At 38.2% G+C, this 14692-nt stretch overlaps 1 protein-coding gene across 3 annotated transcripts in view; it reads left to right on the top strand.

Annotated features, from left to right (window-relative positions):
- WDR49 (WD repeat domain 49) overlaps positions 1 to 14692 on the top strand; it is a 142410-nt gene that overhangs the window by 89471 nt on the left and 38247 nt on the right. For all 3 annotated transcript variants that reach the window (XM_030328718.1, XM_030328717.1, XM_030328716.1), the window contains 3 exons: positions 9044 to 9174; positions 11310 to 11408; positions 13268 to 13432. In XM_030328718.1, the coding sequence (XP_030184578.1) occupies positions 9044 to 9174; positions 11310 to 11408; positions 13268 to 13432 (395 nt within the window). The remainder of the gene's footprint in view (positions 1 to 9043; positions 9175 to 11309; positions 11409 to 13267; positions 13433 to 14692) is intronic.

Genomic DNA, 14692 nt, shown 5'->3' with positions numbered 1-14692 from the left:
AAAGTTTATTTCCTAAGTCAAAGGCCTTAGGTTAGGATACATTTTACCAGACTTTGACAGGTTCCTTTATATCAGGAGGTATTTAACAAAGGAGGCAAGTGGACACGTCAACTGTTGGGTTATAGTGGGGGGAGGATGGTCCATTGAGCCAACTCCTTGACAGTTTAGTGATTAGAGAAGAAACAACTGGATGATTGACAGCTTATTAAGCTTTCTCTTTTTTTTTAATGCTTATTTATTTATTTATTTTGAGAGAGAGAGAGAGAGAGAGAGAGAGCAAGCAAGTGGTAGAGAGGGGCAGAGGGAGAGAGAGAATCTCAAGCAGACTCCACACTCAGCACAGATCCCAACACAGGGCTCAATCCCATGACCCAGGGATCATGGCCTGAGCCAAAATCAAGACTCAGATGCTCAACCGACTGAGCCACCCAGGCGCCCCATTAAGCTTTCTTTAAACCTAGAGAGAGGCGGCTCGAATTAAGCTGTAGCTTTAATTTTAGGCTCTATCTAACTAAAGAGATTGGTTTATAATCTTGCCCGGGATAGGATAGATATTACATTTATTGACTGAGGTACCTAAATATGCATCTGATTTATTTTATTTATAGCGCTTTCTAGCATTAGGCCCTTTACATGTATTATCTGCCTTAGTCCTGAGCTTCATTTGAAAGGTAGGCAATATTTTGTAGATGTCTCAATCTCTATCTTCAGGTTTTAGCTCTCTAAGCTCACTTACCCATTTGCTTTCTGGACACATCTGACTGCAATCTCAAATTCAACATATTGTAAACTGAATTTATTATTTGTTCCCCTCCTCACAATCTGCTTTGCTCTCGTGGCTTCAGAGCTTTGGTTACCAGCCAGAGACCTGAACATCCACCTTGGTTCTTCCTTCTCACTCAGCTTCACAACCAAGTAGTCTTACCTGTTTTATATTCTAAACATTTCTCAAACCTGTCCCTATTTCAACTACAACTGTATAATTCAGAGCGTCATTTCTACCTGATGAATGTCACAGCCCTTTTCTCTAGTGATACCGCCTTGTTCTTACGTTCTGCACATTTTAGCTATAATTATTTCTTTCTACAATGCATTCCATCGATGTCACTTCCTTGTTTAACACCTTTCAGAGTATCTACAAAATAATTTGAAGCCCCCTCTAGCCTGGGCCTATTCTTAGTTTCATTCTAACCCATTCTCACCTCAAATAGGAATGTGCTATCAGGGCACTCCAGGTAAACCATACTTTCCCACACCTCCTTGCCTTTATTCTCTCCCCTTCTCTACAAATCCTTCCCCAAACATTGTTCATAGGGCTGACATTTATTCCTGCTTCAGGTCTTTGTTCATTTATCTTCTCCATCAGGACATCTCTTTTTACTCCCAGGGTGGAAATACACCCCCTATTTGTCTGTGCTGTTTAGCTTCCTATATTTTATTTAACATCAGACTGGATTATAACATATAATGTGTGTGTGTGTGTGTGTGTGTGCGCGCACGCGTGTGCGTTTAGTGTCTGGTTCTTAGTAGATGCTCAATGATATGTGTTGAATGACTTAATTAATATTTATTAAGTAGACAGGGAATCTGAGAACTAGAGAGATTAATTATTCGTGGTCACACTCTGAATAAGAAGCAAGCAGGATAGTTATTCAAATCTATTCTCTCTTCATGATAAACCAGGAATCTAAGTATTACCAGTCCTTTTGTACAAGGGAGAAAATCAGGCTTGAAGAGGTTGGGTAGCCTGGTCAACGTTACAAAGTAGTAGACAGCTGAATTGGAACTCCATGTCAAAGTCCATACTCTTTCCACCATTCCTGAGTTACAAATGGAGTCATTAAATCCTAGAACAACTATATTCTCTTAAATAATCTGATTGAATAGGTTGGTTATGTCAATCAAAGCTAATGAATCAGTTTTGTGTGTTTGAAGAAACAAGAAACACATGTAAAAAACATGTATTATCAAATTAATACTTCAAAGTTTTAGCTTACTCTTATTTTTCCTTTTTCCTTCCCACAAATATTTTTAAATGGCACCTTGGTCGAAAGTGCTGAGTTAGTAACTGTGGTGGACTGAATGTGAAGAAGCATGATTCTTGCTCTCAGGGGTATCACATTCTAACTGGGGAGTCAACTCACACAAGGCAGGATATGATAAATGCCATTGTGAAATGGTCCTAAGCAAAACCTGAATTGGAGAGCCTATGTTGGCTATCTAGAAATACATTTGTTAGGGGTGCCTGCCCTGCATGGCTCAGTTGGTTAAGCATCTGACTTCTGCTCAGGTCATGATCTCATGGCTTGTGAGTTTGAGCCCCATGTTGGACTCTGTGCTGACAGGTCAGAGCTTGAAGCCTACTTGAGATTCTCTCTCTGCCCCTTCCCTGCTCATGCTCTGTCTCTCTCTCTCTCTCAAAAATAAATACATATTAAAAAAAATTAGAAATACATTTGTTAATATCAAGAGAATATGTTAAATCTTTTAAAAAGAAGCCCCAAATTCAGAACTTCTAGAAACGTGTTTCTTACCATTTTAGGCAAAATATATTTAGAGACAAAGTTGTGAGTTGACATAGGGCCAATTAAATAATGCCCGGTTAAATATCCGGTCATATTTACATTGGTGAAATTATATGAATAGATGATCGATTAACTTTGCATTTGCATATAATATTTATAGTTCTGGCAAAATCAAATAATCATAATAGTTCAAGATTTTATCTTGCCCTAAAGTTCTATGATTCTATACTTTTTAAAAATAGACTAAAGCTTTTAGTTTCTCCCACTTTATTTCTTTCCTTCCTGTTAAAGGAAAAACCTCTGTTTAAGAAGGTTTTATCTCTGTAAAATATCTAGACTCATACAAATATAAAAATAATATTTTGTACAATTTCAAGTAGTTCTGGAAATATTGATAGCATCTTTCACAAAGCTCTGTAAAAGTAGGTGCTCAATAAATAGCTGTTGATATCATTTGATTTAGAAAAGTATTTTTAAGCAAAATTAGATTAGGGATTTGAAGTTCCTCAACAATAAAACTTATCTATCAGGAGATATTAAATTCTTAATAATTGCTTTACTTTGGTACTATACTTCTATGTGACTCAATTGGTTTCTATTATTAGGATGAGAACCAGAATGAAAATTTCCAAAGTTTAACTTGCTCTGAATAACCATGTTGGAAGTCAGGAGGGGGCAGGTATGTTGGAAAATCACAAATAGCCCTCAAATCATATTTTGCGATGGTTTTAGTGTCCGAAATTTGACACCACAAATTTTAGGAAAAAGAATAAAAATGAACGGATTTATATCGAACACATTCTGAGATACTTCTTTTAAGCCTAAAAGGCAATGGACTGAACACGGATAGAGTCTTATAATAGGACTAACAACACATGAGCAATTAGCCTCTAAGGGAACAGATAGTTGGTTGTGTTTTTTTGTTCTCTCCATGACAACTTCTACAGGATAAGTTTTGGTAGAAGGTATTTTCCCAGCTCATTCATCCTAAAAGAGGTTTTTGGTGTTTTTTTTTTTTCCCTCCAAATATTTTTTTTTCTTTTTTGTATTTTTTTGTACTTGTCAGGTAAACTAATTTTGTTCTCACAGAATTGGTCATTATATCTACATTCTGAATGAGAGGTCTGATCGTCTTCACAGATGACACAGTGACTCAGGATCTCAGATGGGTATGGGATGAAACTAGTAAACTCCTTCAATGTCAAAAGAACAAATCTCTCAGACTCCTCAAATGCCTTAAAATTGGCTCATTCTGCACTTCAATTTAACTCCTGGCAAAAGTACAAACTTAAAAAAAAAAGCTATCTTTGAAATGGACAAAGTAAGAAATGCAGTGTGGATTCTTAAGGTATTTTAAGGATAACTGTCACTTCAATGGAAAGATTCAGGTTAGGTTTTAAGGGAAAGGTGGCAGCTAATTAGTTTCTCAACATTTTGACACACAAGGTCAAATACCAGAAGGGATAGTTTTTACACCATCTTGGGAAAAGCATTTTGTGCCTTTGGGTCGTACAACCTAAATATATGTAGTTAATATGGGTATCTTGGCAAAAAGACATTTGACATTGACTTTTGACTGAGAGGTAATAGAAGAGATATAGGATTGACTTCTTCCCTCTCACTCCCATTCTGCTCTCTCCATTCCCAAAAAGTAATCTCTTCAACCAAACTTATCAATAGGTAAAGAAAAAATTAAAAATATATGCATGTAAAGCTCTTATGAGATTCACGGCAATTTCAGAACTGCAGAGTACCTTATTTATAATATCTTACCTTGCTAAGCCTCATAGTAATATTATTAAAAGAATATTAGTATTAAAATTATTGATTTTTTTAAAGAAAGAATAATTCATACATCAATTCTGCAAATATTTATTAAATGCCTATTATGTGCTAGGTACTAGTCTAAGCACTGGTGATACAGGAAAGAAAAAAAAAAAAAAGTCCCCGCTCCCCTAGAGCTTATTTCTGGTAGCAGAGACAGTAAGTAAACAGACAAATAAATATAGACCACAATATCACATGATCATAAAGAGAAATGACGTAGGGTGAGGGATGAAAGACTCAACGGAGAGTCTTCTTTATTTTATCTTTTAATTTAAATCAAGTTTTATTCTGATTGGAAAACTCCAAGTAAGTAGTGCTACCCACTTCAAATTTTCTTTTATTTATTCAAATATGTGTAGCATACAGTATTAGATTAGTTTCAGGTGCACAATACAGTGGTTCGACAATTCTATGCATTACTCTGTACTCATCATGGTAAGTATACTCTTGATCCCCTGTACATATTTTACCCATCTGTCCCACCAATTTCTCCTTTGGAAACCACTAGTTTGCCCTCTATATTTAATAGCTTTTTGGGGTTTCTGTCTTTTTTTCCTTGTTCATTTATTTTGTTTCTTAACTTCTACATAGGAATGAAATCATAGGGTATTTGTCTTCCTCTGACTGGCTTATTTCACCTAGCGTTATACCCTCCAGATCCATCCATGTTGTTGCAAATGACAAGATTTCGTTCTTTTTTATGGCTGAGCAATATTTCATTTTATATGTTTATATATACATTTTTTTATACAGATCTTCTTTATCCATTTATTCATGGATGGACACTTGGATTGCTTCCATATTTTGGCTATTATAAATAATGCTGCAATAAAGATTGGGGTGCATATATCTTTTTGAATTAGTGTTCATTTTATTGAGTAAATACCGAGGAGTGGAATTATTGGATCATATGGTAATTCCATTTTTAAGTTTTTGAGGAACTGTCTCCACAGTGGCTGTACCATTTTACATTCTTACCAACAGTGCATGGTGGGGGGGGTCCTTTTTCTCTACATCCTCAGCAACACTGTTCTTTTACATGGTTTTAGCCATTCTGACAAGTGTGAGGTGATATATCATTGTGGTTTTGATGTGCATTTCCTTGATGATCAGTGACCTTTTCAGGTGTCTGTTGGCCATCCTTATGTCTTCTTGGGACAAAAGTCTATTCATATCCTCTGCCCATTTTAACTTGGAATTATTTGCCTTTTTGGTGTTGAGTTGTATAAGTTTTTTTAAATATATTTTGGATATTAACCCTCAAGGAAGAGTGTTTAGAGAGGGTAGTCACAAAAGACTTACTTAAGGAAGTGACATTTGGACAGAGAATTTTTCATTCATTTATTTGACAAATATCTATTGAACACTCAATATGAGTAGGTCACAATGCCTGCTATTGTGGTATTGTAGAGTAAGACAAGATTCCTTGTTTCTGAGAATTTGTAATCTAGCAGGGGAGTATAGCTATATAATATTCATTACATGTTATAAGTAAAATGTGAACAGTGTAAGATGTGTAAGATGAGATGAGAAGAAGGAAATATTTCTTTCAACTCTAGTTATTAAGGAAGTCTACCAGAACAAGATGAGTCTTAGATAATGAGTATATGGATGGATAGATGTGGGACTGTATGTGAAAGGAAATCCATAGAGAGATGGATGAGCACACCATGAATGAAAACGAAGCAGCTAGAAATGTGAAGGGTGCTTAGAGAACAGTAAAGATATCATTTGTGTTGAACAAGAAAGTGTGCTTCAGGGGCACCTGGGTGGCTCAGTCAGTTAAGTGTCTGACTTCAGGTCAGGTCATGATCTCACGGTTCGTGGGTTTGAGCCTCACGCCGGACCCTATGCTGACAGCTCAGAGCCTAGAGCCTGCTTCGGATTCTGTGTCTCCCACTCTCTCTGCCCCTCCCTGACTCGTGCTCTTTCTCTGTCTCTCAAAAATAAATAAACATATTTTTTTCTTAAATAAGAAAGTGTGCTTCAGAAGCTTAGCCTTTGAATACCTCTAGTAGTTCAAACAGTTCCTGTAATCATGACATTTATTTGAAGCCTTGTATTCTACTTAAAATTTTTTTTTCAATGTTTTATTTATTTTTGAGAGAGAGAGAGAGAGAGAGAGCGAGAGAGAGAGAGAGAGCACGAGCAGGGGAGGGGCAGAGAGAGAGGGAGACACGAATCCGAAGACAGGCTCCAGGCTCTGAGCTGTCAGCACAGAGCCCGACATGGGGCTCGAATCCAGGAACGATGAGATCATGACCTGACCTGAAGTCAGATGCTTAATGGACTGAGCCACCCAGGCACCCTGGAGCCACCCAGACACCCCTCTACTTTTTAAATCCAGATTAATTTTGCATTCTATTACATAAATTCATTTATCCTTATTTTAAAATAAAAAATATTTCCCCCAAACTCTTTTACATAAAATTAACACTTAGGAAGGTGAGCCATATTTATCCTATGGCTCCCAGTAGCTCTGTCAAATATTTAGCTGGACATTCACATTTGACTTTGAATATCAAGGATACAGGAATAGAGAGAACTAATTCTAAAATTGTAGATTAGACCCAAAAAGTATTGGGCTTTGAATGTAGGCCCACACATTTAAAATTTGCCATGTAGAGAATGGAAAACTAGTAAATTTTTTTTAAAGGGGCATTAGACTTATATTTGACCAGACTGTTCCCTCTGCGTATCGTGCCCTCCTCTTCCAAATACCAGCCATCTGTTATGGTCCAGCTCAAATATGACCCCTCACTCAGCTTTCTGTGCTTTCTATATCTGGACTTCCACAGCAATTGATCAGTACTTCCTTGGCATTTGCCACATTTCACTTTTCATTTAGTCATTTTTATGCTCATGGCTCTATCCCCTGCAGCACCTGACTATGGACTTCCAGGTGGAAACCAGAAATGCCTGTAAAATGAATATATATTAAAAGTCCCCAAATGGAATGATTAATCCAGAAAGGGTAGACTAAAGGCAATGAAATTGGTCAAGTGCCTGTTGCAATTATTCAACGATGAGGTTGTGACCACTGAACTAGGAAGCTGTCATTGGTTGTTTAAAATAAAAAGGAATGAGGGGCGCCTGGGTGGCTCAGTGGGTTGAGTGACCCACTTTGGCTCAGGTCATTATCTCATAGCTCGTGAGTTCGAGCCCCGCATCGGGCTCTGTGCTGACAGCTCGGAGCTTGGAGCCTGCTTCGGGTTCTGTGTCTCCCTCTCTCTGTGCCCCTAACCCCCTTGCATTCTGTCTCTGTCTCTCTCAAAAATAAATAAACATTAAAATTTTTTTTTTAAATAAAAAGGAATGAATATGGTGACATCTCACAGAGGTGGAATCTAAGCATTTGATGTGCCTAAGGAAGAGAAACACACAGGAAGCTGGGGTGCTGGTAACTGTTAACCAAAGTAGGGAATTTAGGATCCACACCTGGTGTGGAGGGAAGATGAAAAATTTGGATTTCTTGATATTTTGCTGATGGGAAATTATATGAAATTGTCAGCTGGCAAATGGAGCTTCTCAGCACTGGGAAAAGTTATGAATGTAGATAAATTGTAGAGCCATTTGTAGAGAAGCAAGATTGCAGCTTACAGCGGTATGTGGATTCCCTGCACAAGCCCACTTGGGTAGAGAGAGAGTAACAGAGAAGTGACAGTAAGGAGCATCCATAGTAAAAGAAGGGGAGAAAGAATGGAAGGGGGGATAGAGAATAGGGAATGAAAGATCAGGAAGTCAGGAAGAGAAGTGGGATGTACTAGAAAGAAAAGAATTCTCAGGAGGAGAAAGCCACATCCTTCAGAGTGAGGAGCTGCTGTGATAGAGCAATTGGGAGACCTTTGGAGCGGTAGGAATAGAAGCAGGATTTTGGGTAGGTGAAGAGAGAGTGCGGGTGGAGACCCCAAGCCTGTGTTTGTAAATGCTCATTTGAGATGTGTATGCCTCTAGAAGGAGAGAGACTTAGTACAATCTGGTAGCCAGAACTTAAATCATCAAGTGGAAACAAGGTGGCATTGATGCCTCCACAATTTAATTTTCATGCTCCTCCCTTCTTTACTAGGCACCAGGCATTTCATTTTCTGCCCATCCTGGCCTGTCAAATTCACAGCAGTGCCCCAAGATATTGGCTTTTTTAAAACTATTATTTCTGTTCAAAATGTACCTGTCCAGAGTCCTATTCCCTTGGAGTGGCATTTTCTAAGTGGGTTTCACAAATGATAGCTCTTCGAAATGCTATATGAAAAAGGACTCTGTGGTCAGGTAAGTCTGGAAAATGCCACAGGGAATGTTAACATGTTAGCTCTTCTGGAATCTCTAATGAAAAGAAAGCTTACTGATTTTGTTCAAACTACCAAATATTATTTCTTCGCAGACTCATGTCATTTTTTATTGTTACTGTCAAATAAGTCTTTGTGGTTCCATGGTACCCATATGGGGAGATGTTGTTTAGAGTCTTGGTGGTGGATAATTGATCTGATAAATGCATACATGTTTAATGTTAATGACTGTGAAAAGGTAATTAACTTTCTGGTATTAAATATTCATAATATACCAGAGAATTCAAAGAGAAATAAAAAAAAGTTTAGCGTAGGAAGTTCAGGATTGTGGATGACAAATGGATGTTGGCTACTCAATGTCTATATCACATTTGGTTTCACAGCTAAATTTTACTTCCTTTTTACTAGGGCTATTACTGTGTTCCGTCTACAAAACTTCAATCAATATTTCATCCAGCCTGAGAAATGGAAAGGTGGAATACAGCACTGTGATGATATCTTGTGTGCTGCATTTTTACCTCCACAAACTCTTGTTACAGGTTAATTGAACCTTCACTTGACAACCGGTGGTTGAAAGTTTGGTTTCTTTTGGCTCAGTCACTTTTAAAAAAGTCTTTTCAGAACTACAAAATGGACGACTTTCTTGAAGAATTGGCCTTTGCCCTTACAGCTACCCTTGGTCCTTATCTCTAGGGCAATATATTAGTGGCTACGCCTGTCAGCTCTTGAACATGGCTATCTGGCTTTCGATCCTGGTGCTACCACTTACCAATGCATCCTATCGAACACGTTATTTAAACTGTAATCATAGCCTTCTCTGGCTAACAATAATCTATCAATATCTTGGTTTAAAGTGAAGACTGAGTAAGATAATCTGTGTAAGGGCTTAATGCAGTGCGTGACACACAGTAAGCTTATCAGTAAATGGTTAGCTTTTATTTTTATTGTCCTTTTCCCAGAAGCAGCATTAGGGATGATGGGAACGAATCACACTTCTCTGGCACTCAGATATTTCGTAATGGGAACGTACTAACCCTTTGACACAATGTAGCCTAAGTAATGTTGGTTAAATACCGACCTCACAAAATGTCTACAAATCCAAGCAAGCTCTTAAAAGGTTCCATGGGCATGCTTTGATGTGACAAATGAAAGAGGATCAGAAATCATTGTATCGTTTCTGGCCAAAGAAAACAAGTTATAAAAATAGATTGCACCATGAAATGATAGAGTCCATATTTTGACAAGCTAATTTTTTTTAATAGAACCCAAAATGTCATCAATTAAGAGGAATGAAAACTTATAATAAAAAAGCCAGGAAGTCTGTGACGTGTTACGATACGAGGCTTACAGCTCTGTGTACACTTAAATTTCCACTGTCTTCAGGACTTACCTGATTACTTTCCAGTAGGGCCAACTCTGCAGTTGAATTTGCTTGATAGCTGCTGAAAGTCCATCTCTGCAGGGAGAATGACATACCGAAATGTGATGGAGACAAATAAGCTATAAGGCTGCGTCTTTGTATTGTGAAAGTGTCATAAGAGGCCCTTATAATTGGTGGGTAGATGATTTCTCCATTCGTTATCGTCCCTTCAGTCCTATGTGAAAATGTTTGGTCAAGCACCTTACAACATAAGCCTTTCAAAATCATAGGAGAAGATGGATATTCCCCCATACAGCTAATCCATGCAAATCCATCATCCTTGGCCAATATTTGAGTTACACAGGTTACCCCTTCCAGAACAATACAGAGTTTAGTATGTATCACTCTCTTTCTCCAAATCCCAAGAAAGACACCATTTGTACATCGCACTCAAACTTGGCTCTTCTGTTCTCCTCTTCACTTGACGTTGACTCTCTGCTCAGTAGGGAGCGCTCCTCACTGAGCCACTAAGAGCAGCAGTCTGGTCATGTATTGCTTCTCCCCGGGACAAGTTTGGTCAGACTGAGTCTCACTATTTGGGCTTTTCTATATTGTCTGCGATGAGCAATAGGGAAGGACTTTCTATAGGGAAAATTTTAGAATTGGAGAAAGCATTATTAAGTAAAGAATATAGGAGGGAGGGAAGGAAAAGAAAACATGTCTGCGTGTACACACACACACACACACACACACACACACACAAGAAAAGGTGAATAGATGCAGGAAACAGAAACCTAGAATGATTTGATTTGCTTCCTTCACTCAATAAAAAAAGCATAATGATTATTAGGAATTGTACTTATAATATGCTAGGCACTATTCTAAGTACTTTCTGTTTTTCACAACAACCCTATGAAATAAATACAATTTTTAATCCAGTTTTATAGGTGAAGAAATTGTGGCATTAGGTAGAGTTAAATAACTTGCCCACATTTGCACAGCCAGTAGGTGGTAGAACGGGGAATCAAACTCAAGTTGTTTAATTACAAAGCCCTTATTCTGAATGACTGATTACTATAAAATAAAAAGATATGACGGTAATTTCTATCACAGTGAATACACAGGTGTGCTATGGGGAGGGTAAGTTCTAAAGTTTAATCAAAGTACCGGTTATTCACTCGTGTTTCCAAAAATACAGAGTACCTACTATGTGCCAGACTCTGCATAAGGTACTAATGATAATGACTTCTCATTGCGGTTGCTCATATTTTCTAACTTTCTGACAATTTACATTCGCCATCCTGGCTCATACAGGAAGCTATGATGGAGAAATTATTCTGTGGAACAACAACACAGAAAACGCTCACTACGTCCTTCACCCTGATTACCAGAGGCTGCTAAAATCAAAATGGGGTGAGTGCAAGTTTGAAACTAAAATAAGGTGGCTGAATCAAACCACAGTAGGCTTAGCTGTTTATGCATGTACCTGATACAGCTTGCTCCTAAATTATAGATGATTGGCTATAAGCACAAGGGATTAGTGATACCGTTGTCTTGTCAAAGTGACTAAAAAGAACCTTGAGATTTCCTTGGCTTAGCAAATTCTCCATGGCGTGCTGTTTCTTGCCTTTATGCCACATCAGCTTTTCTGAATTACTGACAGCAGGGAGCAGGCCTCTCATTTCCATCTAGTTTAGTTTTTGCCTATAAACCTCACCAAATTGCCTTTGAGTGAAACTTGGTACCCCTCAGTAGGAAAATAGGAACTCGTGTTCGCTTGATAGGCCGCTCAGGCTCAGTCTAGAGCTTGTATTAAATATTATGCCACCTGGAAATCTTAAATTATTTCTTGCTTTAGAAACCTGTGAGGAGCATGAGACGGAAGTATATTGTATTTTATGGGAGTTTAGCAGAGCACATGAATATTTTATACTTAAGCAAAATGTCTTGACAATTGCCTTTCACATTTTATTTCAGTTTCCTTAGATACTGAAGATTTTTCCTTAGACTTATTTATTTAGGTAATGAATATGTCATTCCTCACAGCCCGGTGAGGTTCTATTGTCTCAATTGGATAAACTCACAGAGCTGAATGGGACCGTAGGAAAGGACAGGTCATCAGATAAAGCTTTTTGTGTGTGAAAACTGAGGGAGTAATTTGTTAAGAATAAGCCCTTAGGAGATTTAGGGCTTGCTTACCTGCAGCCACAAGGCTCTGGCCTGTTTTATGTGCCAAGACCTAAGCACCAGGGTTCATTTGAATCCTCCACAGAGAGGGTGCAGTTCTGCTTTTTCCTCTGCCTGCAGGAGAATGACGTCTTGCTGTTACGGCAAACCTAATTGTGGCTACAATGAAAACCACAGAGAGATAGATAAGAAAAATGGGTAATATCAGACTTCTAAAAGAAGAGGCATTGCGATGGATGTCTTGCTTTGAAATTTTGAAGATATTCCTGTGTAGATTTTTCATAACTATGCACACACTGTTCATAGATTCTGAATATTCCCAGTTCTTAGTGTGGCCTGGAGATGATGTCACGTGATAATTAAAGGACCACTGGGAATGCCCTCTCCAGGTTAATTCCTTAGCAAACAATACTGCTAAGAATGATCATTTAAATATATTTTTTTTTAATTTTTTTTTTTTTAACGTTTATTTGTTTTTGAGACAGAGAGAGACAGAGCATGAACAGGGGAGGGGCAGAGAGAGAGGGAGACACAGAATCTGAAACGGGCTCCAGGCTCTGAGCTGTCAGCACAGAGCCCGACGCGGGGCTCGAACTCACTGATCGTGAGATCGTGACCTGAGCCAAAGTCGGCCGCTTAACCGACTGAGCCACCCAGGCGCCCCTCATTTAAATATATTTAAATAGTCATTATAGCTCATGTTCATTACATTATTCGCAAGATTAATATTAATGATTGATAAGCTGAAAATGCTATGATATTAGAATCACATTTGTCTGGAACCCATCAGGATTTCTAAGATGTTAACAGTGACAACGAAATGAAGTCCCTATTAATTCATATCAAGGGAAAACACATTAAGTGTGTATGTAATATGCAAAACAGAATGGAATCAAATGAGCCTTTCAAGTTGGTGTTGAAGAAGTGCATAGCGGAAGGTTCAAAGGATGTTGACTGGAAGCCTTTTGTGAGACTTGATAGACTCACCCGAGACCGTGAGGGAGGCGGGCCTCTTGTTTTGCATATGCATCTGTTTGAAGAGCAGATTCTTCTCGTGAAGACACCTAGCTTTGTATCCATCACAGATACAGAGCCTCAGAAGCTTCTCAGTGCTGGGAGGAGCCACTCTGCCTGCCCCAGTGAAAACCAGGCTACCCTGGGACCCTGCTCCTTTGAGACAAACACCACATACAATAATGCTGTTGTGAGGCTTTGCATCCTTGAAGCAAGAAAAAACACTGCAGAGACAGGTAAAATATATATTTCGAGTTTGATCGTACATGGATATATCTGTAAACCATTGGAAAAGGGAGCAATGAAGACAGTTTATTCCTATCTAGGTCCTATAGAGCTTGACTTTGTGTAGCTAATAATCAGTGCTGGGTCATGGGAGGTCACAGGCCACAGCAAACAAGGTCAGGGTTCAGGAGGAAGGATCCAGGAGCAGGAACCAGACTACACCCGACGTTTGATTTATACAGTGCTGTATAGGTCAGGAGCAGAGTGGGAAAACTCTGGCAAACAATTAGATATGGGTGACAATCAGAATTACTGTTCTAGCCATGGCTTAAAGAAGTCTGGGAGGGTAGAGGGTACAGCAAGAAATATGCTTCAAATATATGAGCCAAGGCTCAGGTCTACATGTGCCAGAAGGATAGAGTCTGAGACTTTGCTGGCACCTAGTATCAAAATGGGCTAGGAGAAAATAGTAGGAATCATGGAGATTAGGGCAATAGCAGAATTTGAAATAACTGCTGATCCTAGGTCAAGAGAGCTGCTTGCTTTTTTCTTAACTTTTTTTTTTTTTTTTTTTTTTTTTTGGTAATGCTTTGGGTATCATTACCAGTTAGGCCTACTTTCCAGAATAAGTCAGAGTCCTGATTTTTAGGATAGATTCCAGAGTACTTAGGATAGAGCTGTTGCTGAGCTGTATGCTAAGACTGTTGCCATCATATCACTTACTGTAATTTTTTGATATTATGTAAATGAAATAACCATTTGCTTAATTTCCACCTTGTTTTCAGTGGCTATGTTAGCATAGTGTTGACACAGCCTGCATCTTCCCCAAATAAAAATCTGCTTTTGAGAATAATGCATCCTTTTTACCTTTTATCTAAAATTTATCTTTTTTCTTAATATTAGGCAAATACATTTAATAATGTTAGGTATCTAGACATATAGGTATTATATGTTTGAAAAAATGAACATATCTGAGCTGTGTTTTCCATATTTATTTTCCCATATTCAGTTTGCAACTAGGAAATATGCATGATTTGCATATAAAAATTTGCACCATTAAAAAAATCAATAAAGGTATATCCTTATAGAATTTTAGACACCTGGCAGAGTATTCAGGATAGACTTTGACATGGTTAGATTCTAACACTCTCTATTTTCTAGAACTCATAGTCACAAAATGAACTATTATCCTGAAATTGCTCTCATTTCCTCAACACTAATTCTTCTTAATGTTATCAGTATTCCCAAATTGTTTCCACTGAAGCGGCTAC

The sequence above is a fragment of the Lynx canadensis genome, chromosome C2, assembly GCF_007474595.2.
Source record: "Lynx canadensis isolate LIC74 chromosome C2, mLynCan4.pri.v2, whole genome shotgun sequence".
Lineage (NCBI taxonomy): Eukaryota > Metazoa > Chordata > Mammalia > Carnivora > Felidae > Lynx > Lynx canadensis.
Note: the sequence above shows the minus strand (reverse complement) of the source record. Positions and strands in the feature narration are given on the sequence as shown.